General features: G+C 44.9%; 2 protein-coding genes across 6 annotated transcripts in view; both read left to right on the top strand.

The window, feature by feature from the left end:
* The first annotated feature begins 221 nt into the window (after positions 1–221).
* LOC121590649 (heat shock protein beta-1) lies at positions 222–8,507 on the top strand. 2 transcript variants are annotated; one of them, XM_041910495.1, is made up of 4 exons: positions 222–854; positions 3,444–3,476; positions 6,630–6,711; positions 6,795–8,507. In XM_041910495.1, exons 1-4 carry the CDS (start codon positions 670–672, stop codon positions 7,089–7,091), a joined length of 597 nt encoding a protein of 198 aa, XP_041766429.1. In that variant the 5' UTR covers positions 222–669; the 3' UTR covers positions 7,092–8,507. The 2 variants fall into 2 exon arrangements, with proteins under 2 accessions (XP_041766429.1, XP_041766433.1); XM_041910499.1 differs by lacking the exon at positions 3,444–3,476 and having other exon boundaries at positions 224–854.
* Positions 8,508–9,753: 1,246 nt separating this feature from the next.
* The window catches only part of LOC121590243 (uncharacterized protein DDB_G0290587), a 105,323-nt gene continuing 91,368 nt past the window's right edge, over positions 9,754–23,708 (top strand). The window contains exons 1-2 of one of the 4 annotated variants that reach the window (XM_041909730.1): positions 9,754–9,939; positions 11,362–11,572. In XM_041909730.1, the coding sequence (XP_041765664.1) occupies positions 11,498–11,572 (75 nt within the window). In that variant the 5' untranslated portion in view covers positions 9,754–9,939; positions 11,362–11,497. Of the gene's footprint in view, positions 9,964–11,361; positions 11,573–23,708 lie in introns of all 4 variants that reach the window. The other 3 variants (XM_041909737.1, XM_041909743.1, XM_041909753.1) reach the window with 3 other exon arrangements.

Genomic DNA, 23,708 nt, shown 5'->3' with positions numbered 1-23,708 from the left:
CAGTATGGCGATGAAAATGGGTCCCCCTTGGGAGGGGCTTTCCAGCCGATTCCGCTCGGTGGCCATTTTTACCATCCGATCGACCAGATGTCCGGCCCGCTGGTCGAAATCGCACACACCCCCTCATTATGCAAGCGAGCGAGAGAAAGAGAGAGAGAAAAGGTAGGAGAGAGAGAGAGCGAGCGTTGTCGAATCTCGCACAATAAATACTGACACAATTCCGGCAAAGCACGCCAGTTACACAGTATTTTCGATTCGTGAAACACGACGCATCCGCGCAAGACAGAGAGCGAAAGAGAGGGAGAGATAGTGTGTGTGTGAGAGAAAGAAATAGTGAGAAAGAAAGGAAGAAGCAGCAGCAGCAAAGCCGCCCACTTGCAAATTACAACCCCGCTAAAGTTACACATTCGCAGGCAAGGCCCCGAAGGGACTAAACACACAGCGAGCATCCTTTTTGCCTTTTCCCTCGCATCCTCACCATCCCCGTCTCCAGCCGCGGAAGGGCAGTGTTATTGTTTTCAACTTTTTCCATTATCTCTCGCGCGTGTGTGTGTGCGTGTGCGACACAGTGTTGTTTTCCGTGGGCAGCGTCCTAGCAAGTGCAGATTGCAGTCAACTGTTGAATCGTGCTCGCAAGCGAAATATCACAGCAAACTCAGCAGCAGCATCATGGCCGATAACGCAAACAAACGCAACATCCCAATCAAACTCGGCGACTTCAGCGTGATTGATACGGAGTTTTCCAGCATCCGCGAGCGGTTCGACTCGGAGATGAAGAAGATGGAGGAGGAGATGGCCCGGTTCCGCTCGGATCTGATGCATCGCGAGCCCAACTTCTTCGAGACCACGACCAGGTAGGTGCCGGGAACGGGGAGAACGGGGGGAACTCCGTGTGTCTGTGTTGGTGGGGGAGGTGGGTGGGCGATAAATGGTGGATCGGCGCCGTCAGAATGGCGCCCAGGACTCCTCCAGCGGGGTAGGTTGGTTTAAAGGGCACTTTGCCCTTTAACGCGCTTAATTTCGAATGAGTTTTTCCTTTCTTTTTTTACAACAAAAATAAAGAAAAGAAAAAAAACAGGGGATAGCAACCGTGGAACGTTTTTCGCCGGAATTTCGGAAATTCAGATTTCGTACGAAACGTAGCGGGTGACCGCCTGGTTTTAATGTGGATGGGGTTTCGTCGGTTCTAAAAATAAATCGCCACATATACTTCGGCGGCGGCGTGCCAGTAATCCTGTCCGCATTTTCCACCGATTTTTTCCTAGCTGGTTCTGTTTGGGTGTATGGCGCGCATAAACACACACACACACACACACACACGCACACACACGCACACAGACAGCAGGGCGGGAGAAAAGGCCACCATTATTAGAAGGCCGTCCACAACGCTGAAGTGTGTTGGCACCGCGCGGCCATGAGTCACGCCAACCGAGCGCGCGGCCTTTCTTCCTTCTTCGGGCATCCAAGGGCGGCCCGTGCGTTTCCTTTGCCCCAAGATCTGACCGTGTGCTTCTCGGTGTGCGGTATTTTTTTGTCTCTTCGTTTTCGTTTTCGTTTCTCCGCTCACTTGCAGCCGAAGGGGACGGCACACACTCTGGCAAACAAACAAACACTTCGAACGGCGGTCATCGAGCTGTCTTCGGGCACCAAACCTGCAAACCCCGTTGCCGCCGCACAAAAGAGAATGAGAGATGCGATATATTGTGTATTACAAACGCGGAGGAGGATATTAATAGACGATGAGGTGCAGGCTGAAATAAATATGGATATGTTTTCCGTGGGCAGCGAAAGGGAGGAGATGGGCGGGATAGTCACGGAAAGAGGGAAGCGCGGTTTGGCGCGCGCACAGCTAGCAGCAGCTCCATGCGTGTGCGCCGGGAACGTTCTCGTCGCATGTGGCCGCGCAAAACACCGAAATAACGTCCTGCGCTGAAGTTGGAATTTCCTCGCGCACGGGGTTGGCGGGTAGGTGGGAGGGTGATACCAAACAGAGGAAAGCGCGAACATTCTTTAGCTAGCAATAGAAACAAGAAGAAGTAAAAACACACACAAAAAAAAACACGCCCAGATGCAATCTTACACACTGTTGCATGAAAATGCATTTGTGCAGGACTGGGAAGAGTGTGTGTGCACCAGGCCGGTTTGAGGTTTGGTTTTTTTAAACATGGGGCAATATTGGGAGGCCGTAATTTGTCACGCTTTTAAGAGGGCGTCAAAATGGATTCAGTATCATTATTTACGGTTTTACAGTGTAGGTTTTGAGTTTCCTGGGATATGGAACCAATCAAAGTCGTGTTGTTGAACTTGTTCGCTTAGAAGAGGATTTTTAATTGTTTTTTAACCATTTTACAGCAAAAGGCAAACAAATGTTACAATATTGATACTGTGGCATCCTTTTTTGGAAAAGCCATTGAAAGTCCATTGAATGGTTATGTTTAATGGAGTTGACTTTTCGTGTATTTCTTGTACTATTGGGTCTATTGGATGCCTATGCCTATTGGGAAAATGATTTAAAGTTTTCAATATATTAAACGCTTTAAATTAGGGTTTAGGATAATGCCTGCGTTATTAAGGTTTATTGTAAGGAAAAGCCATTAATATAAAATACGTTAAATGGTCGCAATGCCCCATGTCGCCCAGCAACAGCGCAATATAACACCGCGTAACGCGTATAGCTTGGTAGATTGGATGTATTGTTTAGCGTAGGATTAAAAACTCTAACAATAACAATAAAATAGAATTAACTTATTTTGTTCTTTAGTAATGCTTCGGACGAATGGAATGTGTTCGAACCCTAATGGGCTACTAATTGAATTTTACATGCGAGCGGCAAAGCAAAAACAGCTATGTACTACAATACCGTCCGACTTGCGCTTTACAGCCTAATGAACCTATTTCCCATTTCTCATTTTCTGTCACAACGCCCCTTTAAATCCGTGGCATCAGAAGCGCGCTCGGAGTGCGCAATCATGTGGCCTGTACAACGCAGTATAACACAAAAAAAAACGACCGAAACTCCCGTCTTATGCTCCGACTCCACCGTGTACTTTTGAAGTTAACATAAAACTGACCGTGATGTTTTTTTTCTTCTTCCTTCTCTGCTTTCTTCCCCGTCTGCTCTCTCTCTCCCTCTCTTTCTTAACACGCAACGCAACATAAAAATCCCGAACCCCGTTGGGCCCAACGGTGGGTGTCTTCACTCATCCCCTATTCCGGTGACTCGCACCGGTTCGGCATCCTGTACCATGTTTGTGCTTTCTTTCGCAATTTATATATATATATTTATATTTTGTTCTTCTCCACCACCTTCCCTTTTTCCCACCGTAAAAACCTTCAACCTCCCAAACCATCCTCCCCCACCGTCCCTTGCGGGTGCCGAAATGACGAAATGTCATCCCTCGGACTGTCTCTGACTGTGTCCGATTCGCGTTGCGTGTGTGCAGCTTCTCCTCCAAGAAGGTTGCCACATCGTCCAGGTATTTAAGATTTAACCAAACTTACCAAATAGTAGGCAAGTTGTATGTTCGTTCCTACCTTTAAACCTCTCTTTCTCTTTCTGTCTCTTTCTGTCTCTTTTTGGCGTAACTAATATCGAAATCGTATAGTTAGTAATTGCATGTTTTTATCTCTCTTTAGTAGCACGTTGCATGGTTGGCGCTACATGGCGCTGAGTTACTAACACATTCTTCACAAGAACGTATTTTATGACTACTTACGTTTGACACAAAAAAACAAACACACACACGCACATACATAAAAAACACACACACAACATAAGGTTCATGCCTCATTCGATACCATTTTCTCTCATCAGCTATTCTGCCGGTAAACAGCGGATCATTAAAGCGCCAGAGAATTAGAAAATCAGAGCCACTGAAACGTGGTTAGGTTTTAAATGGATTTTTAAATGGAATTTTTCGGCGCCAGCAACGTTTGATTTAAGGTTGCAAGAGCAATAAGGCGAAAGCAAGGACGAAGAGTGTAATATCGTTATCGCAGATTGGAGGCGCTTTTTGTTTTGTTCGAATGCATTAAAAAAGAGAAGAAAACTTCACATGTGCAGGGGTGTTGCTGCTACTTCGGTGCCGGGAACGATAACGATAATCTCTTTCTGTGAAATACACTTTGTGTGTGTGTTTGTTGCCTGTTGATAGGTTCAACACATTTCTTCTTGTGAATAGCACAGATAGCAGTATATGGCAGGCGCAGACATACCTGGACCTCGATAGGGCTGTCAAAATTAAACTTGGGCGGGATAAAATTAACATTTGGACTAGTACAGGTACGCACTAGGAGTCAAAGTAAATTTCGTGCTCGACAAAATATGCAGCACACATTGCAAAATGACTTGTAAAACCCTGTATAGATTTGGTTTTTCATTTTGTTGCTCCAAAGTAATCCCACACGAGAAATGAACCAATTGCTTAATGTACTGTAGAGCGTGGATATTAACGAGACACTATTGGACCATGCCGAGTAGGGTCAATTAATTCCTTACAAAAAGTTCCACATGTGATACAAGGCTGTGAGGAAGCGTTTTATTAAAAAAAGCGGTAAATAATTAATTGCTACGTACTGTGCTGTGTTATTTTTATTCCCTGCCCTCGGGTAATGGATTAATATCGTTTTTATACTGAGTAAAAGGCATTAGGTGATTGCACTTGCATTGTCGTAAACAAAAATAAAACACGATGATCTCGTCAGTCTATGATATTTGTTCGTGTATTTCCTTCCCACGTGTATGTGTGCACATAGCCACTGTGTACACATCAAACAATTAGGAACACTTATGGGCACTGGTGATGATGTCACACCTCGCCCGTCCAATAGAAATAAACTCCCCCGACCCACTCTCACTATTTTTGTCGAGAAATAGCGATTCGCCCGTGGGCGATGATTGGAAGCGATACACCGCACACTTCCCACTTCCACTATCCCGTACAACACTACCTTATCCGTCCAACACATGAGCGGCCCTGATACTTCGTTTGCATACCTTCACGAGGGGGTGTAGTGCTTTTACATCCGCGGTAGTACGCGCCGCCTCCTCCCACCCATGACGAGTTGGCTTGATTTCCTTGGCTTGTTTTGTTGTCGTTGTTGTAACGATTTTCATTCCTTTTACGGCAATCCGAGCGGACGGCGTGACTAAGCTGCGGTGAATTAGATCGAATTCGAGAGCGACTTGAGCGATCCCACACACACACACACACAGTGTCGTCATGATGTCATAAAAATCGTCATCGTTGAATTTGTTGTGAAAATATCGCTGCGTACACCCACTGGGCACCCACAAGCCGTGCGCGGGGCAGCCCACGTTACTGCCCAACGATCGTAAAAATGAGTGGTTGAGCGTGTGTTGTTGGGCACCTGCCGCTGTTGTTGCGTTTGCTCTAGTGAGTAAATATTGACCCAACAGCGTTCGGAATGTGCCTCTGCGCAGCTAAGGTCGCTCAGGACGCCTCCGAGCTGTCTTTTCACGATTTGACGCTGCCTTGGGGTTGATTTGGTTTGTCACTGTTGACGCCACCTTGACGCGATTCGTCGACGGTCTTGAAAGTCTTTCATGTGTTAAATTAAATGGAAATGTACCGTGTTGGAGCTCTTCCGAGCTGATCCTGAATGGAGGTTAGATCATATCTGGTAAACATCCGCACTGTCTTGGCTTCATATTCTTCTCGTTCTTGGCTAAGTTATCCATTCGTAGGCACCATTTAATCGATCGTATCGGATTCCGAACCGACAAAACCATTTGGGAAATTCTTCTCGTAGTGTATTTCAATCCCGACGAACGCGCATTCGTCATCAGTTGATCTGTGGCAGAAGCTGTTGGAGCCGTCGAACAAGTTGAACTTAAAATGTCCATAAAAGGAAAGAATCTGGCGCACTCATATTGAGCCTGATGAAGCTTAGATCAGAAGCGGATGTAGAAGTGGGCGAAGGGACCTCGACCGCTTTGATTAGTCACTCATTTGCATTAATTACTCTTCATAGCGTCACTCATTTGCATGTTCCATACGTTACTAGTAGGAGGTTGCTTTAACACATTCAAAGTCACACATGCTGGATTGCTGGTTTACGTGCATGTGATGGGTCTGTTGCATGTGTAAGAAAAAAATATATAGCTAGACTAGAACATTATTAGCATTCGTTGGGCACGCTCGAGTCATGTAACTTCCTCCACGCGCTGATCTTGGTAGTCAGATCAACGGATTATGTTTTCCATTTTGATATTTTTAATTTGCTCACGTTCACACACACACATACACCCGCAGTCACTCACGTGCACATTGTGTTTGTGTATCCTCGCACACTGTGGTAAGATTGAACAAAAAAAAAAACTTACATGGATGGTAATAGGGAGGTCATGTGTGATGTGCGTGGTGGGTGGCTCCTGGTGTAAGTTCCTAGCATGTAGCGAGTATCATTTTTGGTTTACTTTTACGCTCTCACTCTTATCCCTTACATTCTGTGCGTGCGTGTTGAGTGTCCCTGGCAGGGCGAGTCCCTAATCGGAAGCGCAATTATAGGTCGCGACTTCCTGGGATGTGCGCACTGGGATTAGCTTCGTGTACGCAATAAACACTAATCTTGTTTTCTGCTTTCCGATAAAACGTTTCGTTTTTCAGCTCGACTACCTCCAACGCCGCTACCTCAATGAAGCTCCCACAGTCCCAGAGCGGTTCGGACATTTGCTCGCCACTGATTCAGGTAAGTCTCCAGGAAAACAGAAAACCTAAATGATCCGTATCCTTTCGACGGAACTAATGTTCGCGCCTCTTTTTTCTCGTTAGGACGATGGCGACGGTAAGGTGCTGAAGCTGCGCTTCGACGTCAGTCAGTACGCGCCGGAAGAGATCGTGGTGAAGACGGTCGACAACAAGCTGCTGGTGCACGCTGAGCACGCGGAAAAGTCCGACACCAAGTCGGTGTACCGGGAGTACAACCGGGAGTTTATGCTGCCGAAGGGTTGCCTGCCCGAGAACATCAAGTCGTCGCTCAGCAAGGACGGCGTGCTGACGGTGGACGCTCCGATCCAGCCGGAGGCCCTGCTCGCGGGTGAAACGATGGTGCCGATCGCGCACAACTAAGTTCCGTTTTTGGCGAAAAACTACACTTGCCGCGACCACCAAACCTCAAGTTCGATTTCCCGTGCCTCAAACAAAAAACAACAAACAAACAGACAGAAACAAACAAACCATCGAGATATATACATTCGTATGCTACTACCCGCTGGCGCACGGGGGCTGGAAAGATCGTGCTAGTCGCGGTTTGCTTTTGCGGAGGGCACGTACGCAAGCATTTTCTGCAATCGCCATTTAATTTAATTGTTCCGATTATGTTTATTCGTCCCCGCGATCCCGCGATCATTCGTGTTCTGCCAGCGTAAAAAGCAGCTCCAACACCCAAAATTAATGTTCTCAGCAGTGTAACGCCTCTCTGGTTGGACGAAAAACAGTTAGGAGGACGTACGCCGAACTCCGAAAGATATTCAAACGCACCGCAACTCCAAACCCCACACCGTCCATAGGCCGGCGGTGTGATATTACGTTACGTGCACTATGGTGCTGGAGGAGCGGGGTAAATGATAGCGAGAAAGCAAATGAGACAGGCAACAGGGAAGGAAAGGCAATAGCTTTTGCGTATTTTTTGTTGTTATGTTAGAATTTTTGTTTGCTGACGCAATGCTCACATGCATGTAGAGGAGGGGAGAAACGGCCACAGCTACTAGTGTACTAAGGGTGAACAAGATTTCGTAGCCTTTTGGTGTGTCACTGCTTGCTACAGCCTCCGCAGAAAGGGGTGAGAAAGAGACGGTCAGCAATCTCCAGGACAACGAACACATACATCACACACGCACCCTTTTTGTGGAGGTTTAGCGAATTCGAAATTCGATTATTAATAGATCAGGTTAAATAAGTACCAATAGATATAGGTGTGTGGGCTTTTGCTGCCAACCAAACGCCGCCATAGATCGGGCAGCCCGCCGGCATTACTCCGGCGCCCTGCTTCGCATCAGTTGTACTCACTTTGCTTCTCCTTGTCCGGTTTAGAATGCTCTGGCTGTTGCCTGTCTTGCTTTTAAAATTTTGTAACTTCTTCTCTCTTGGCGCAACAATCGTTGTCGGTCAAGACCTACCTGTGCCACTAATCGGTTTGGCTAGCAGTCACTTATCAGTCACTTTTCATAGTAGGATAGTCAGTGGGGGACACGGTCCATACAGGGCTTGAACCCATGGCGGGCATGTTGTTAAGCTATACAAGTTAATGACTGTACCACGGGACTGGCTCAAATTTGGTAACGGCTTTTAAAAATGGGAAAACATCTGCACAAAAATAAATTACGTATCCAATGATCTATGAAAGAAAGAGAAAGAGAGCGCGGATTTTGGCCTATATATGACTATTTATTTGGTTTCGCGTCTTTTATCCTGCTACTTAAACTTCTGTAATTTGCAAACAATATTTTCGCTTCAATAAACGTGCGAATGGCTATTAACACATTACAGCTGACTGTTCTGGATTTCTGTCTTTTCTTTTTCTAAAACTTAGCATGATGATGTTACCTTTGGAAGAAGCTGCGAAGTTAGCGTAATTTTCGTGTGTTTGAAAATAATATTTTACGAATTTTGCTCTACCACTTTCGCACCTGAAGCGGTCGGTGCAATCGTACAGTGTCGGTGGATCCCTTCGGACGCGTTCGTATCCCGACGGAGCACGTTATCCTCACGCGTTCACAGTCGTACTTTGGCGACAGTAATCCGAACGGATGTGTCGTTTTGGACTGTTTGGAATTATCTCGACATTTGACTTATGTATTATTTTTTTTATATAAGGAAAGAAACTATGGAGAAGGCGTCGCAGTAAGCTTGGGATATTTTTGTTAAAATCAGGTTTTTATTTTTATAGTTTAATATTGTTGTTTCAATAATATGTAGCAATACAACGTCGGTTCGGCAGTTGAGCGGATTTCGTTGTACGTGTGTTTGGTGATATGCAATATTCTAAATTTGACCTAGCTGCATTTTATCAGACAACAGGTATAATAAAAATACGCTGTATTTTTGAAGGGATTAAACTAAATAGAAAATAAAGTTGCTAAAGCCACTATTTTTATTGATATTTAGACCTTAACTTCGTTCGTGTTCTAGGAACGAAGTCATTCCAATGTCGGAGTGTATTGGAACACTAAAGTTTTTTTTGTTGATTTGGTTGATCGTACGAGTTGACGACTGTACCAGGAGACCGGCTTAATTACATTACTGTTACATAAATTGGTCAAGCAACGACGTTCCTAGAACACGAACGTAGTTAAGGTCTAAATACAAAAAAAAAATATATAGTGGCTTTAGCAACTTTATTTTCACAGTTTCAAATTTATTGGCAAATAATAAATAATAAAATAGGCTATAAATAACGAATAATATCCTACATACTATCTTTTTATTATATTCTTTTTCAGTGTAGTTCAAGTCCATTCCTTCTGAATAAAAATGTAAATGCTGTGTTTAGCTGCACAGTCTGTCGTTATAGTGTACAGAGAGCGAGACGACCTATATAGCAAGGGCGGCTGTTTTGCTCCCACTTGCACAATCGTACTAGCACATTCGGGCCGGAGCAGGAGCAACAATTCCGCAATCGCAATCTTCGGCCTGCGGAGATGTTGCTTCGTGTCACATCGCTAGCAAGCCGAACGTTCCGACACAGCGGACACCGCAACTTCCAGCAGCAAAAAGGATACGGCCGTGTCGGCAAGGACTTCACTCTATCGGAGCGTTCGGTACGGTACGGAACAGTAAACTCCTGTATCACTCTTGTACTGTGTGGATGTGTGTGTGTGCTATATGTTTAGGTTCCAGTGGTAACCAGTATCCTTAAGGTTCGAACGTTTACCGTGTACGCACGGTTCAGTGTTTCCGGTTCCGCAGTTTAGTGACGGTGCGTAATTGCTTCTCGTAAAAGGTGCTCCAAAGATGCGGCATTTACGCCCCCGCGTTATTTTCCCTTTGTTGGGCCGATTGTACGACCAGCTGTACACACATATACACGCCGCTCGTCAGTTCAATACACCAATCAACCCGAGGCGCTAGACCGGCCGAGGAACACTTTGGAAGTACACTCCGGCATGTCTCAAACGAACGATTCAAAAAGACCAGCGCACCCACAGGATCGTCCCAGTGTCTTGAGTGTGCGTGTGTGTGTTTGTATAGGAGAGCGACATTGAGGGCGTTACGTAAATTAATTGTACCAATTGAGGCACCTTGTTGCTGGGTGAAGGGTGCTCGAGCACTTAAGTCATTTGGCAACCGATAATCTTCCGGTCTCGGCCCTGCAGCTTAAGCAGCTTTGGCTGCGTCACGCGTAAAAGAGCACACTTCCCGTGCTGGAACACCACGTTGTCCTTGCGTGTGATGCGTACACTGACCAGGTTCTAGGATCTTTGACCAGGCTCTAACGGCCGAGTTATGTGACATTGTTGGCCGTTATCGTGTTCACGCCTCCAATCGGACCAGACTGGTTGCCCCATGACACATTAACCGGCACAGTTGGCACGCCACCAAGTGACGATATATCCAAAACCTGCGTTCACGATAAGACGCTCGGTATGTCACCCGTTATCCACTATCGGTGCCGCTGTTCGCTTTGCTGTGTTTACTTCTTTCTATGTCCGCCCAGTGCGACTCCTTAGGTCCGTTTCGAAGGTGGTCTACGTTGCTTTGTGCCTTTCGATGTTTCCGGTCTCCGAGTTGTTTTGCCTGCTTTCTCTTACAGCATTCTAGTGATTGGGTAGAAGGACGGAGAACAAGAGCTGGGGGAAAAACAGGATGTGGTTGATTGGAAGAACCATTTCTTTCGCTCGCCCGAAAGCTCATTCATTACACGGCACTAGGGTGGCAGCCATTTTGTGTGAGCCATGGTCGCAAGAACAAACAAAAAAGGGCGAAACGTGTGCAGATAAAACCGAACAGGACTGATTGTGCTGGTAGTGGAAAAAAAGGAATCGAAAAGAAAAGGGTCAATTGAATGGTTTCCATCGCAGAGCGTTGTTGCAGCAGAGTTGTTGCTAATCGCATGGTCCTGCGATACCATGAGTGTACAGCACACCCACAGGTGCATTGGTAATAGGGTTATGACCCTTCGTTTTGTTATTGGTGGTGCCGCTGCAGCCCTTGCTCTTTATGCACGATTTTAATTAAGTAACATTTCTTGGCCGTTGGACGTTTACCTACGTGTATCATCGTAACGTTCAGCGGAAACCGATGTTCGGTTGGATATCTGAGACATTTCCACCTTGTAAAAAAAAAAATTTGTTTCTAAACCCCTGCCAGTAACGCAACGATTCCCATACACTCTCCCTAGATCTCTAGACTAATACAACACCAGTCCTTTGCCGGGGTGCCCCAACGTGCTCGCTTCTTTCAACCTTCGCTCCGGAAAGGCAAAACTCGCGTGTCAAGGACGTTGCAGCAGACCCGCAACACCGTCACCATCCGGCATGGCGAAGCTGCTCCTTAGTTTCGCGCTCGCGATCCTCACCGTCGGCAGCATCGATTCGGTCGAGTCACGGGCGGTAAGTATTAGTAGTACCAAATTGAATCGTTTCGCTCACATTAAGTAAAATAAGTACAGTATATCGATTTACCTTCGAGCGACCGGTTGTTACTGTACCTGTGCGGCCGTCGTCACACGCCGAAACTGATTGAAATGACATTTTGGCTGTAGGAGCTCGAACATGCAAGAAATACATTTCATCGCTTGGAGTATTGGTATTTTCTGTTTGTTTTGGCTGTTGCGTGACAGTTTGACACTCGTATGATGGTCGAACCGTCCGGGACAGGTACTACACGAATTGAAATCGATCACGTTTCGATACACTTACTGGTGGGGTGAGCTTTTGGGGTAGTTTCCCAAAAATATTATCCAGCTTGTGTGTGTACCCGTGCTTTTTTTGCGTTCGTCAACCCGGCTAGTTTGGCAGTTTTATGGATGTGTTTACCGGGGTCGGATAAAAGGCTAAAAGTTTTCGACAATTTTTCGTACGATCATACCCGAGCACCAAACGGTAAAAATATCAAACACACCAAACACAAAAAAGTCACAGGTGAAAATATTCGCACCAAATAGGGAGAGCCAGCGAGCGAGCGAGAAGGTGCGTTGTCAAAAGGGACCGCTCGCCCAACCCCCTAATGTCACAGCCGCTTCCACCCAGGAGTGGGAGCGGGGATGGCACTACCACTAGCGACTGGGCGGCCGGCGGGTAGGATTATTTATGATTGCATAGTAAAGTAACCGAAAAAGTTCCATCGATGTAATCGTCGATGGCTCCCGGACCTCCGTGCTGGCGTCAACTGGGGCAACAGCGGACCCGTACGCCGTGCGGAGCGGCTTCGGCAGGGGAAGTTTCAGTCCCGAAGGGCGTGAAAGATTGGAAAGATTAAAACACAGCCGAACGATATTTACGACCCTTTGGGGTTTCGGGGCATTTTCCGGACGGGGGGTTGAACTTTTCTTCTTTTCTCGCCCCTACCCCCCATATCCTCCTTTCCCCATTCCTTCGACAAGATTCCAAAACCTTGACGGTTTGGACGACCTCCGAGAAGCCGAGCAAAACAGCTCGAGATAACCTACCAGCTAACACTGTTCCGTCATCTTTCTTGCTATCTCTCTGCCACGGATCGCGTGCTCCTTCCTTCTCTGCATCTGGTTAGGGTTGAGGTGAAGTTCAGGAATCGATGTAGATCGATCATTTTAGGATACGTGTGGGCTAGATTATGAAGTTAGTGCGGTCATATGGGATCCCTTTTGGGGCTTTTTTTCTCTCTTCTCATGGACGTATACAATTTATATTTCACCTGACCTGACCTTACCCGGGGTCGGGTCGGGCATTCGGAACCCTTCCTTTTCTCGGGGAAATTGTGTTTCTCCGTGTGAAATCCGGTAACAGCAGCAACTTATCTCACCTTTCCCGTGTGTACTATTCCAGCAAAATCCGAGCGAAGCTCTAGCATTTTGTAAAACAAAAAAAAAAGCTCAACCGATGAAGCAAATAATTCAGCAATTTGCTCGAAGCATCGAGCACTACAACTCGTTCATGTTTCATGTGCTGTCTTATATATACACAGCCGCAAGATGTACCATCACGCATCGCCCTAAGTAAGCGCCTATGTTTGTAATGTTTTATTTAGTTTCATTAGAGCCACTAGCGACATAGCTCTAGCGAGGGTTAGAAAGTGGTCGCAGGGTGAGTTTTTAGAGTGGATTAAAATGCTTTCATCCTGCCAACCTTATCGTCTGCCAATGGGTCCTTTTTTTCGTTTGGCGCTTTTCATTTTTACCCTTGCTAGCTTTCCCGGTGGACTGGTGACAAGATTCAGCTTGTCATCCCCCGTACGATGGCTTCGATAATTGATAAGCGCTTCGGAGCGATGTGGTTTTTTTAGGTACTACCAGCCTTAAGTTCCATCAGCTACAGGCTTGGGGTTGAAGCTTCCCTTAACCCATTACAGAAACTCCGTTACAGAAGCTAACGAAGACATCGGGCAAGTGTGGTAAACCTCTTCGTTTGTACAGATTACTCGTCAATCGCATCGGTTGCTAACGAAACTGAGGCTGAGCCGCACCGATTTTACTGGTAATGCTATGGGAATAGTATAAAACAGTGTGTTGTGGGTAGCGTTTTGGAGCGTTGGAATAATTTACAAATCTCAGAAGTGGATCGGGCTACATATCTGCCTTATTTGTGGAGTGTTGGTGTAAGTGGAACACGCCTTTGGTAGGATGTATTAATAATGGAGTCTTTTGTGAGGATTACATCTAAGAGCTGTACGGCTTCGGTGGCCTTTTTGGGCTATTATCGATTAAAGGCTCCCATGAGAGAGATAGAGAGAAAGAGCGAGAGAGAGAGAGAGAGAGAGAGAGAGACCGACAGACAGAGTCAGAGAGAGGAGTATGCTGGACGGAATACTGAATGTTGGACCAAAGCTAAGGTACTTTGCTGCGCTTTTTTCGGGTTTCATTATGCAACCAAGAGCCTTTTAGACAACACAAACTCGGCGAAGGCAAAATTTCATCGGATTTAGATAAATTTAGAACTCACCTTCTGGACGATACTCCAGATTAGGTAGAGTCTGGTTACTCTGGAGGAAAAGGTTCTCATCCATAGATTGCCACTGGCAAAACCAAGCTCGATCAAATGTCAATTTGCACCTGATTCCGTATGAGGGTTGGCGCTTTATTAGCAAAAAAAGCAGAGATGAAACATTATGGTTCTCGTACCTTTTTGCCTGCTCCGGCAAACAACCCATAAAGGTGTTGCTCAATAATTCAAAGCCAAGTGCCTTACTACCAGGAAAGAAAACGTGTGTGTGTCCGTGTATGTGTGCCACTCATTCTAGATCCTTCGGATGTGTCATCACGTTTGATTACCGTTTTGTCACCTTTCCGCTCGGCGACCCACGGAACGCAATGCCGTGCTTGCCTGGGCGACCGGTGAACACATCCAATTTTTATGCCACACCTCGGTCGATTCAGGCCCATCCTTCCGAACATCAGCCCATCGGGTGACTGTTGGTTATTTACGCCCTGGTTGTGGGATGCTCGCGAAATGGATGCCGGTTAATTACTTCCACCAAGGTGTGTAGCCTATTCGCATTATCTGACCGATGCCAACCGGCACCGGAACACGAGGCTGGTGGTTTCGCCCAAATGTCATGACCCGTGCTGGGCCGTGTTGCAACCGCCATCAAGCCTGTTGGCATGTGTGTGCATCCGGTAGCGGAAAGGTTACGGGCGATAAATTTTGATTATGATCGGTTGGACATAACTTTCGTGCCGTTGATCGAAAGGATGTTTTGGCCGGGATGGTTGGCCGGTGACATGTACTCGCGCTTGGATGACAGGTAAGTTAAAGCGGTTGTTATATACCGTGAACATAATTTACTGGACAGATCGTGTGTGGTGTAGTTTAATGTAGGCAGGGAAATTTTATTGATTATACTGTCATTGGTACATTTTATAGAGGCAGAATTTGATTTGAGGCAGGGTTATAAAAATCTCTCTGGACACAGATTTCAGCGATCGGAATAAATAGACGACGATTTGTCTTGGGCTCTAGGATCCTATGGCATGAATCTGCTAGGTCTAGAAGTATGTGTATGAGGTTGTATATCTATCGCATTCCTTGATATGGGTTTGTAGTATGCTAAACAATATTAATTAATGTTCTGAACCTATTCTAAGGTAACTACCATTGATATATTTGTTTGGGATGTTTGAGAATATCCGGGAATGACTAAATCGAAATTCGTGAGATACATGAATTTTCTTGTGTTATAGTACTCATGGTATATGTTATGAACTCTAGCTCTTCTTAATCGGTGAGATATATGACTCCTCGGAATTTATAAGATTTAATTATCATATAAAAAACTTGACAATGTGGTTTATCATCATATTCACATCAGGCAACGGACGAGTCATTCTTACGGATTCCGGGCGTTTACAACCACATCTTTTGTACAGTTTTAAAGTAGCTTACGATAGCAAAATGATTACCTGATTGCAAGTGCAAAAGACAATATTTGCTGAAAATAACTTCAACAATCCGTCATTTGGAAATCACCGCTTGTCCTGCTTGAAATACTTTAGCTAAGCGTAAAGTTTCCCGTTTCCCGTTTCCCTGTTTCATGCCGATTTTCATCGTTGGTACGATAAAAAAAACTACCCGATTCGATAGCACTCGACAAAGATCGCCTTCATTGTCCGTAGAAAGGGGAATCCAATTAGGAGCGGGTGTAAGTTTCGCAAATTTATTTACCCGATATTCGTGCACCACCAACCATGCCCAGGAATGTTTGGCGAACCGTGTCGAGCGCGCGCAAAGTAATCATTGGCTATGATGCTTTATTCTCGGTTTGTTGTACAACACTACTCGCGGTAGGTGATGGGATTGATTTTTATTCCTGTAAGATTGAAATAAAATAAAAGGGTAACTAGCTAGCTTAGGATTAGTTTGACGCAGCACATTAATAACATAATGATTGTTTTATGTGAGCATTAACAGCGAAGGTTGTTGAATTGCTCTCTGCTGGTCTTGCCAAGGCTTCGTTAATCTTAACTTTAACGTTCGCCATTCTCCGGCTACACCGGACCAGAATAATCTGTTCAGCAGTTGTATCCATGTATTTTTTGTTGTTGTTGCGTTTTGCTCGCCTCGGCGTGTTGCTTTACATTTTACCGTGTTTCTCGAAACACCTACCTGGACGATCTAGCAGCAAGTGTGCCAGCTAATGTAATTTAGTACGGAAAGGAACGGCACAAGGGGTTGGAAAATAAAAGTTCACGCTCGGCGTAGTGCTCCGCGAAAGCTTTTCATTTCGCAATGGGAATGGGATTTTATGCACTCCTCGTTCAGCCAGAAGAGCAATGCGCAGCTTTAAAATATATAAACACACACACACACACACACACACACACACACACACACACACACACACACACACACACACACACACACACACACACACACACACACACACACACACACACACGCATACACCCAAAATTAGAAAAGCAACATAGCAGCATTTTAACTCGAGTAATGTATCACGACGAGAAGGCAATCGTGTAGCGAGCAGCATATTTTCTCGACATGTTCCTGACATTTAGCTGCGGGCAGGATCGCTTCGCGTTTTAAGTGCTGCTTTGTTACGTTGGCGTTACTTTTCATCAACGCTTTTATTTTTCCTTTCCTGTTGCTCTCTTGTTTCATTAGAAGATGTAGATGAAGGTGAAAAAATAAACAGAGGTGGTTTTGCTACATGTTTCGGGGAAAACCAGAAACCTTTAGAACATGTAACAGCACAGAAGCTTTTCTTAACTTTCACACACACAGATCTTCCATATCGCAGTACATCAGTTGATTACATTATCTTAGTAAATTCCGAACGGGATTGTAATCAACTGCGACGTCTGCTTCGCGTTTACTTGGGCAAAACGGCAAAAATAAACCTGGTCGACACTGTGCCAGTGATTGATTTAAAGTACTAGCACGGGCTTCTAGTTGAAAATGGAATTGATCTCCTTAGTTGGGCTCCCACGGGGCGAACGAGAAGGTAGATAAAAATTATGCCATTGCAAATTAACCAACCTCGCATAAAGCCTTTTAAAGGAAATCCGAGCGAGAGAGAGTGAATGACTTTAGTAGCTTCGGCCGCACGCACATACATACAAAACACACACATAAACACACACCCACCAGCTAGCAGCTAGCAGTCAGCTAGCAGGGGACAGGCAGCGATGGAAATGCTATTATCTTTCCCTGCCGGAGCTTACAAACGCAACGAGTTGGAATCGAGGGATGGTGGAAAAGAAAAACACTCCCCAGTTATTCTATCAAAAGCGGAGTCAATGTACGGTTTGGGGATCTTCTCAAGTAGAAACATTGTTTCCTTTTTGCTCCATTCTTCTCTCTCATTATCTCTCTCTCTCTCTCTCTCTCTCTCTCTCTCTCTTTCCTTTGGGGATCTATGCTCTTCATGCCCGTATTTTTTATGAGCTCCGAATTTTCCGTTGTTGTAACCATTATCGAATCGGACAGCAGCCACCCTCGCACATAATTTGTAATTCATCCCTCTCATGGACAGGTCGCTGTTTACTCTTCCTCTCTTTCTTTGGATCATTCGCTTACTCTTTCTTCCACGAGCACGCTTGCTACACGGAGGACGACGAAACAATGGAAAATCCGTTCCAATTAAAGTGTGAAAATACGAGCTTTCGGTCGGTTTAATTTTCCAGGCAGGCTAATGAGTCCATGCTTAACGTTTTCTCTTTCAAGGGTGCTTGGAGGATGGTTCCGGACAGTACGATTCTCTTACTTGAGTGTGTGTGTGTGTGGGTGCGTATACATGAAAACTCGAGGAAAACATCGTCGTTTCGTGGTTCATCACCTTCAAACACACACACCCACCCACATATTGGTTCATTTATTTGGTTTGTTTAAATTTTATTTCATTTTTGAAACTATGTAGAGGTTTAGGTTTTACCTTAAGCTAACGTAAACTAACCCCCCATGAATGGGAAAGGGAGTAAAAGGGAGCAAATTTTAACCTCACTCGTGCCCCAGTGCATTCGCAAGAGGGTGGCATTCGCAAGAGGGTTTCCTGTTGTCACCATCGTATTGGCGGGGCTTTTGATTCGTTCTTTTTCGCTGGGGCAGTATAGGTCGCGGGCACAGTAATTATTACTCTCCACGGGTGCAAAAGGATGTATAAAAAGGCTGAACAAAGAACATGACAATAATACCAACATCGCTCCACAGGGAACGGAAATGTAGGAAAAGAAAAAAAGAGTATGCTGTGGAAATTTTGTTATAAAACGCTCGGCATGTGAGTAAAACAATTTATTGTTTTTATTGTTATTTGGTTCTTTTTATTGGCGTATTAACGTAGATGCTTTGCAGCAGATCCCGTATTACAGACGTCCAGTCATAAAGCTAAATAATTGATGTTCATCATGGATTCAATCAAGTGCAGCCTTTCTCCGATCTACGCGACATTCGAGTTACGCGAATTTTTATTTTTGACAGTTCAGATGTTAAATCAGCACAATTTTTGCTATCAATTGTCAAATGAAAAATAATTTGCAAAAGTTTTAAATCGCTAACAAAAAAGGAAAACCCCATTTTTCTGCACCATTTGCATCAAATACGTACTAAATTCATGTACTAAATTCAATAAAAAATTTATCAAATATATTTTGGCTGTAAAACGTGATATTCGACTTACACGAAGCTCCGAGTTGCGCGAATGTCTCCGGAACGCATTATTCGCTTAACTCGTTGAAAGACTGTATAGGCATTAACTTTTCCCATACGCACTAAAGCAGTTTGGTTGGATGGCTAAGAAAAGCCTCGCTAAACTAGACACCGACTCAGATATTGTAGATATGGTGCCAAAATTATCCCAGAAGCTCCAAAAACAGAATTAGTACTGAGTGTTTTCTATTACTAACAATAATATATCCAAATTAAAATCACCACCCCGCGTCTTCAGTGTGCCTTATGCTTTGCGCTTGCTTCTATTTCGCCACAGCTTTACTTTCCTATCTGCCATCCTCTATCCTTTACAGCTACAACACAAATATTTTAAGAGGGATCTAGCCCTAACGTGCGGTAGAAATATACACGCACCTATCCTTCTGTCACATCGGCTTTTCGAAGCTCTCTCCTTCCTCTTTCCTTTCCTTTAGATAACCCTGGAGAATGCGAGCAAGTTTTTAATTAAAAGTCTGCTTTTCATTTTGAAGTCCCCACTAGCAGTATGTGACTTGAAAGAGTGAGTGTGTGAGTGTGTGAAAGTGAGAGAGAAAGAGAGAAACAGAGGGAGTGTAGAAAAAATGGCACAAAATCCATTCCTTCGAGCACTGTTTCGTGCTGCTACTGGCTCGACTACGTGTGTGATAGTCTAATTCCCCCTCCTTTCCTTTGGGACCTGTGCGAGAAAAGATCGTGATGGAATGGGCAATCGAATGTCCACCGTAGCCGCGCATATGTGTGTGTATCATACAGCGGTGGGCGCGCTTCTGATGAAAGGTCACAATCCCGAATCGAGCAACCGAAGTGGAAAAGGGAAGAGTTGTAAAGGATTTTTAACTCGCCGCCGGGTTTGTCCATGCTGTGGAGTGTTAGTTCACCAGGTTCAGCATAACTGAAGGGAAATAAGCGATGAACTGCTCTTGACTCGCTTTGTGACGCCATCCATGGGTTGGTCGAAATGCCCTTTGCACCAGCCAGTGGCAAAATGGCTGCCGTGGTTTTGTGATGCTCCGTCATTAAAATTGGAGAAAGAAATTGAATTGCAGGAAGCTACAAGCAAAGGAGGAAAAACAAAGAAAAAAAAATGCTTGTTACTTGCTAAGCTGACGTAAAACGGAATGGCCAAACAAAAGGATACTTAATTTGCCATGGAACAGTAAGCAGAAGACGAAAACCGCACACGGAGGATAATATTTTAGTCAGTATAGCTGAAAAAACAACGCAGATACCATACCAATTACATTTCCGGTTTGAATGAGCAGTTTCGTTTGGTGCCGTCCACAATTCATCCAAATGAAGTTGCAAGCTGTTGATCATATTTAGCCTCGTCCTCGGTCGAACTGGTACGGTATATGATCTCAATTAAATTACAATCTTGCTCTGCGTCTTTTATCATGCACGACGAGCCTTTCTACAGCTGGATCTGTGTATGAGAAATAGGAAAAAATACGAAAAATCTAACCAACTAGCCGACATCTCATACGTATGTGTGAGATATGCGGGTTGTGTTTGTGTGTGGACGATTTACACTGCTGCATAAATCATAAATGTAATAAATGTTCACGTGCGGTGCGGCCGGCGTGTGTATGCAAGCCGTGGAAGCACTAGACAAGATGAGTTGTGGTAGAAATGAGGAAAAACTAATTACTGTACAATGGTGGTCGTTCTCATTTAGTGCCACTACTGGGTGTAAAGGTTCTCCTTGCCCCACCTCATCTGCCAGTATAGCCGTGCTCAATCTGTTATAACCACCAGGGGAAGAGCATGTGCGCGAGTATGTTCATTTGATGGATGAAGCTGGTGATGATTGTAGCAAAGAAAAACGCTTTTGGACCTACTTGGGCTATGTAGGTGGTTCGTACGAGGGTTACGACATCTTATATGTGGCGGTAATTGAAGCGCACTCCCTTTACGAAACGGTTGTTTATTACAATAAGAGCAAAAGAATTGTACAACAGAGAAGATTGAGAGGTGGAGACACAACAAGAGAGAAAGAGGGACATATAACAGCAACAGTCATACGAATTACGTGGGCCGTCCCGTGGTACAGTCGTCAACTCGTACGACTCAATAACATGCCCGTCATGGGTTCAAACCTACAATGGACTGTCTCCCCGTAGCAAGGATTGACTATCCTCGTAGCAAAGTTTGGCTGTGTGGGTAATGAATTTAGTATCGAAAGCCTGTATAGGCCGGCATGTCCGCGTAGGACGTTACGCCAAATAGAATATGAAGAACGAATCACGAATCGAAAGATCTCTATTGGTAACTTAATAAAAAAATTGTTTGAGAGAAACAGAGAGAGATAGAAAGAGAAAGAGAGAGAGAGAGAGAGAGAGAGAGAGAGCTACAAGAAAAGAAGAACATATGAAAATTAAAAAAAAAGAGTCAAATGAGTTTCGTTCGGATTAAAGAGAATATTTATCCTTAATGTCTCCCGGTAGTCCTCTATGGTCATGAGTCTTGGACCATTCGAGCAGACGATGCTAACTAGTGGTAGGAGCTCAGAATCAATTCAGGAGCCGATTCCGATTCCGATTCCAGAGTTAACATTCTAGCTCTTCCAGCTCTGGAATCAGAATCGGCTCCGGAATCAAAATCGGCTCTGGAATCAGAATCGATCTAGGAATCTTAATTTGCTCCGGAAATAGATTCAGAATTAACTCCACAATTTGAATTGAGCCTGGAATGAGAATCAGTTTTTGAATTGAAATAAGAAGTTTTTAAAGTGAAATCAGTCGGAGAATCTCCATGAGAATTGATTGTTAACAAGTAAATTGTGATTCTTTGCGGCTCTCCATACGTAGCATCGTTGGACCAAAACGTCTATTCTTATGGAGATGTCGAAAACCATTCCGAGTCTGAAGCTGTCTCTGGAACCAATTCCAAAGCCGATTCCGATTCCAGAGCCTTTGGAGAGGAACCATTTCAACATCCCATTGTCCGTTTTACGTAAGGGAAAGCGGATTGCCTTTGGAGAGGAACCATTTCAACATCCCATTGCCCGTTTTACGTAAGGGAAAACGGGGCAAAATGGCCTTAAGGCCGTGCTACATTGATCGTACTCACTAGTGTAATTTAAGCTAACGTCTAGCGGCGGCGGGTGGAAGCTAGAGGCTGGTATAATTTATCTGACAAGTCCAATTTCGGAGCCAATTTGTGTGCAAGAATCAAAACTTGTTTTCATTACACATTCAAATTGAACGTGATCTCTCTCGACTTTCTCTCTCTCTCTTTCTTTCTTACTCGCTCTCTTTTGTTGTCCTGCTCACAGGTGCAGGTAATCCTCACGACGATCTAGAATCTTGTATCGGTTTTGATGTATGGTTTACTTTTTGCTGAAGACGCATGGATTATTTATGGTTTTCCGAAGAATGTAGGAAAACACTTTCGAAATCTGCAAATATTCACGAATGTTTCAACAACACTAATTCTTGTTTTTTATTCTGTAGAAAGAGTCCAAAAGGTGGTATTGCTAAATCTTATTATTTAATGCTTGATGAATTGTTGACGGATCATGAGTTTTTTTTTGTAGATTCATCTGAAATTATGCCGTGCCATGGTGTAATGGCCCGAACCGTTTATTGCCGAGGGACGAACTACCTTGGACTTACATTAAGGGAGCGTACAAATAGTTTGCAATTTCCTTCGACGCCTCCCTGCCCGCTCGTCCTTGTGCGTCAATGTCCGCGCAAAGCCGAAACAGCAAACCATAAACAGCCATAGTGCACAGGTAGCCTCAAAGATGAGCTGTCTTACCTCGGTTTTGCTCAAATAACTGCAGCCGGGGCCGTGGCTGCCCCAAACCCCATTAGGAGTTAGTGGGCAGAAAAGAGTTTTCCATGTACGAGCAGAATGTAATAAAAACGTGCCGAAACACACGTGCGGGAAATGAAACGAAAACATCCCAACAGCGTGCCCAGTAGTGTGTTTTTATGTAGCTCATTTTCAGCGCTCTGGGTGAGCACGCGCTGTGTGTGTACTTCTTTGTTCGCGAGCAGGATGGCGAGCCCGGTCTCTTGAGCATCAAACGAAATGTGCCTATGGGCGAAGAAACAGCAAGAGCATAGCCCTTGCCGTCACCCGACAAACCACAAAACTTACGGGGGAAACTCATTTTCTTCCACACTCTGTGAAGATTATTTCCCATTTTCTCGTGTCGTTGTTTCCTTTGCCTGCAACACAAAAAAGCTAAACAGTGCGCTTGATCGCTGTGCACCAATTTTGAATGCATCCTATGCTTCCACTAGCAGCAGCAGTAGCAGTGTGCGTGCATGTGCAATTCATTTCAAGCATCCTTTCCAACTACGCCGCCAAAGTGGTAATGCTTCACAAAAATTGACAGCGAGACTATGGGGATGGGCAAAGGAAATAAAAGCGGTAAAAAAATACAGAGAACAACGGTTCCAGTGTCTCCCCGGACCGTGCTAAACAGCAAGAAAGCACGAATAAAATGTACCTCATGATTCTTTCCCTCCTTTCATTACTTCTTTCCTTCGTTTGCCCCTCCGCAAAACGGAAATGCAGGAAAGCTTACCCCTGCATGGGTGGATGATGGTGGAAACTAATAAAAAAGCTCTCCTACAAGGCGAATAAAAAGCCTGCCTGCTTGCCAGTCTGCCGGAAACGTGCTCGTGTGCCCCCAAAAAACGGGCCATGCAAATAGTTGCAGCTGAATCGCGCTGTTTTGTGCAAAAAATAGGTGGTGGAAAAGGTTGTGGGAAGATAGAATGCTGGGTAAGAGAAGGAACACGATCGAAATGCAAATAGGAGGCACGCTTTCTTAATGGAAATGGCAGTCGTTAGTTTCTCACCGTGCAGCTGGTTCCAACTGATTCCGTTTTCTCTTTTTCTTTCTTCCTTCTCTCTCTTTCTCTCTCTCTCTCTCTCTCTC

Source organism: Anopheles merus, chromosome X (genome assembly GCF_017562075.2).
Source record: "Anopheles merus strain MAF chromosome X, AmerM5.1, whole genome shotgun sequence".
Taxonomy (NCBI): domain Eukaryota; kingdom Metazoa; phylum Arthropoda; class Insecta; order Diptera; family Culicidae; genus Anopheles; species Anopheles merus.
This window is presented reverse-complemented; position numbering and strand designations above follow the sequence as displayed.

Coding starts and splice junctions, on each gene's coding strand:
- LOC121590649 (XM_041910495.1), top strand. CDS start 670: ATGGCCGATAACGCAAACAAACGCAACATCCCAATCAAACTCGGCGAC. Junction 3,477..6,629: donor AAGGTTGCCACATCGTCCAG/GTATTTAAGATT, acceptor TTCGTTTTTCAG/CTCGACTACCTCCAACGCCG. Junction 6,712..6,794: donor TTTGCTCGCCACTGATTCAG/GTAAGTCTCCAG, acceptor TTTTCTCGTTAG/GACGATGGCGACGGTAAGGT.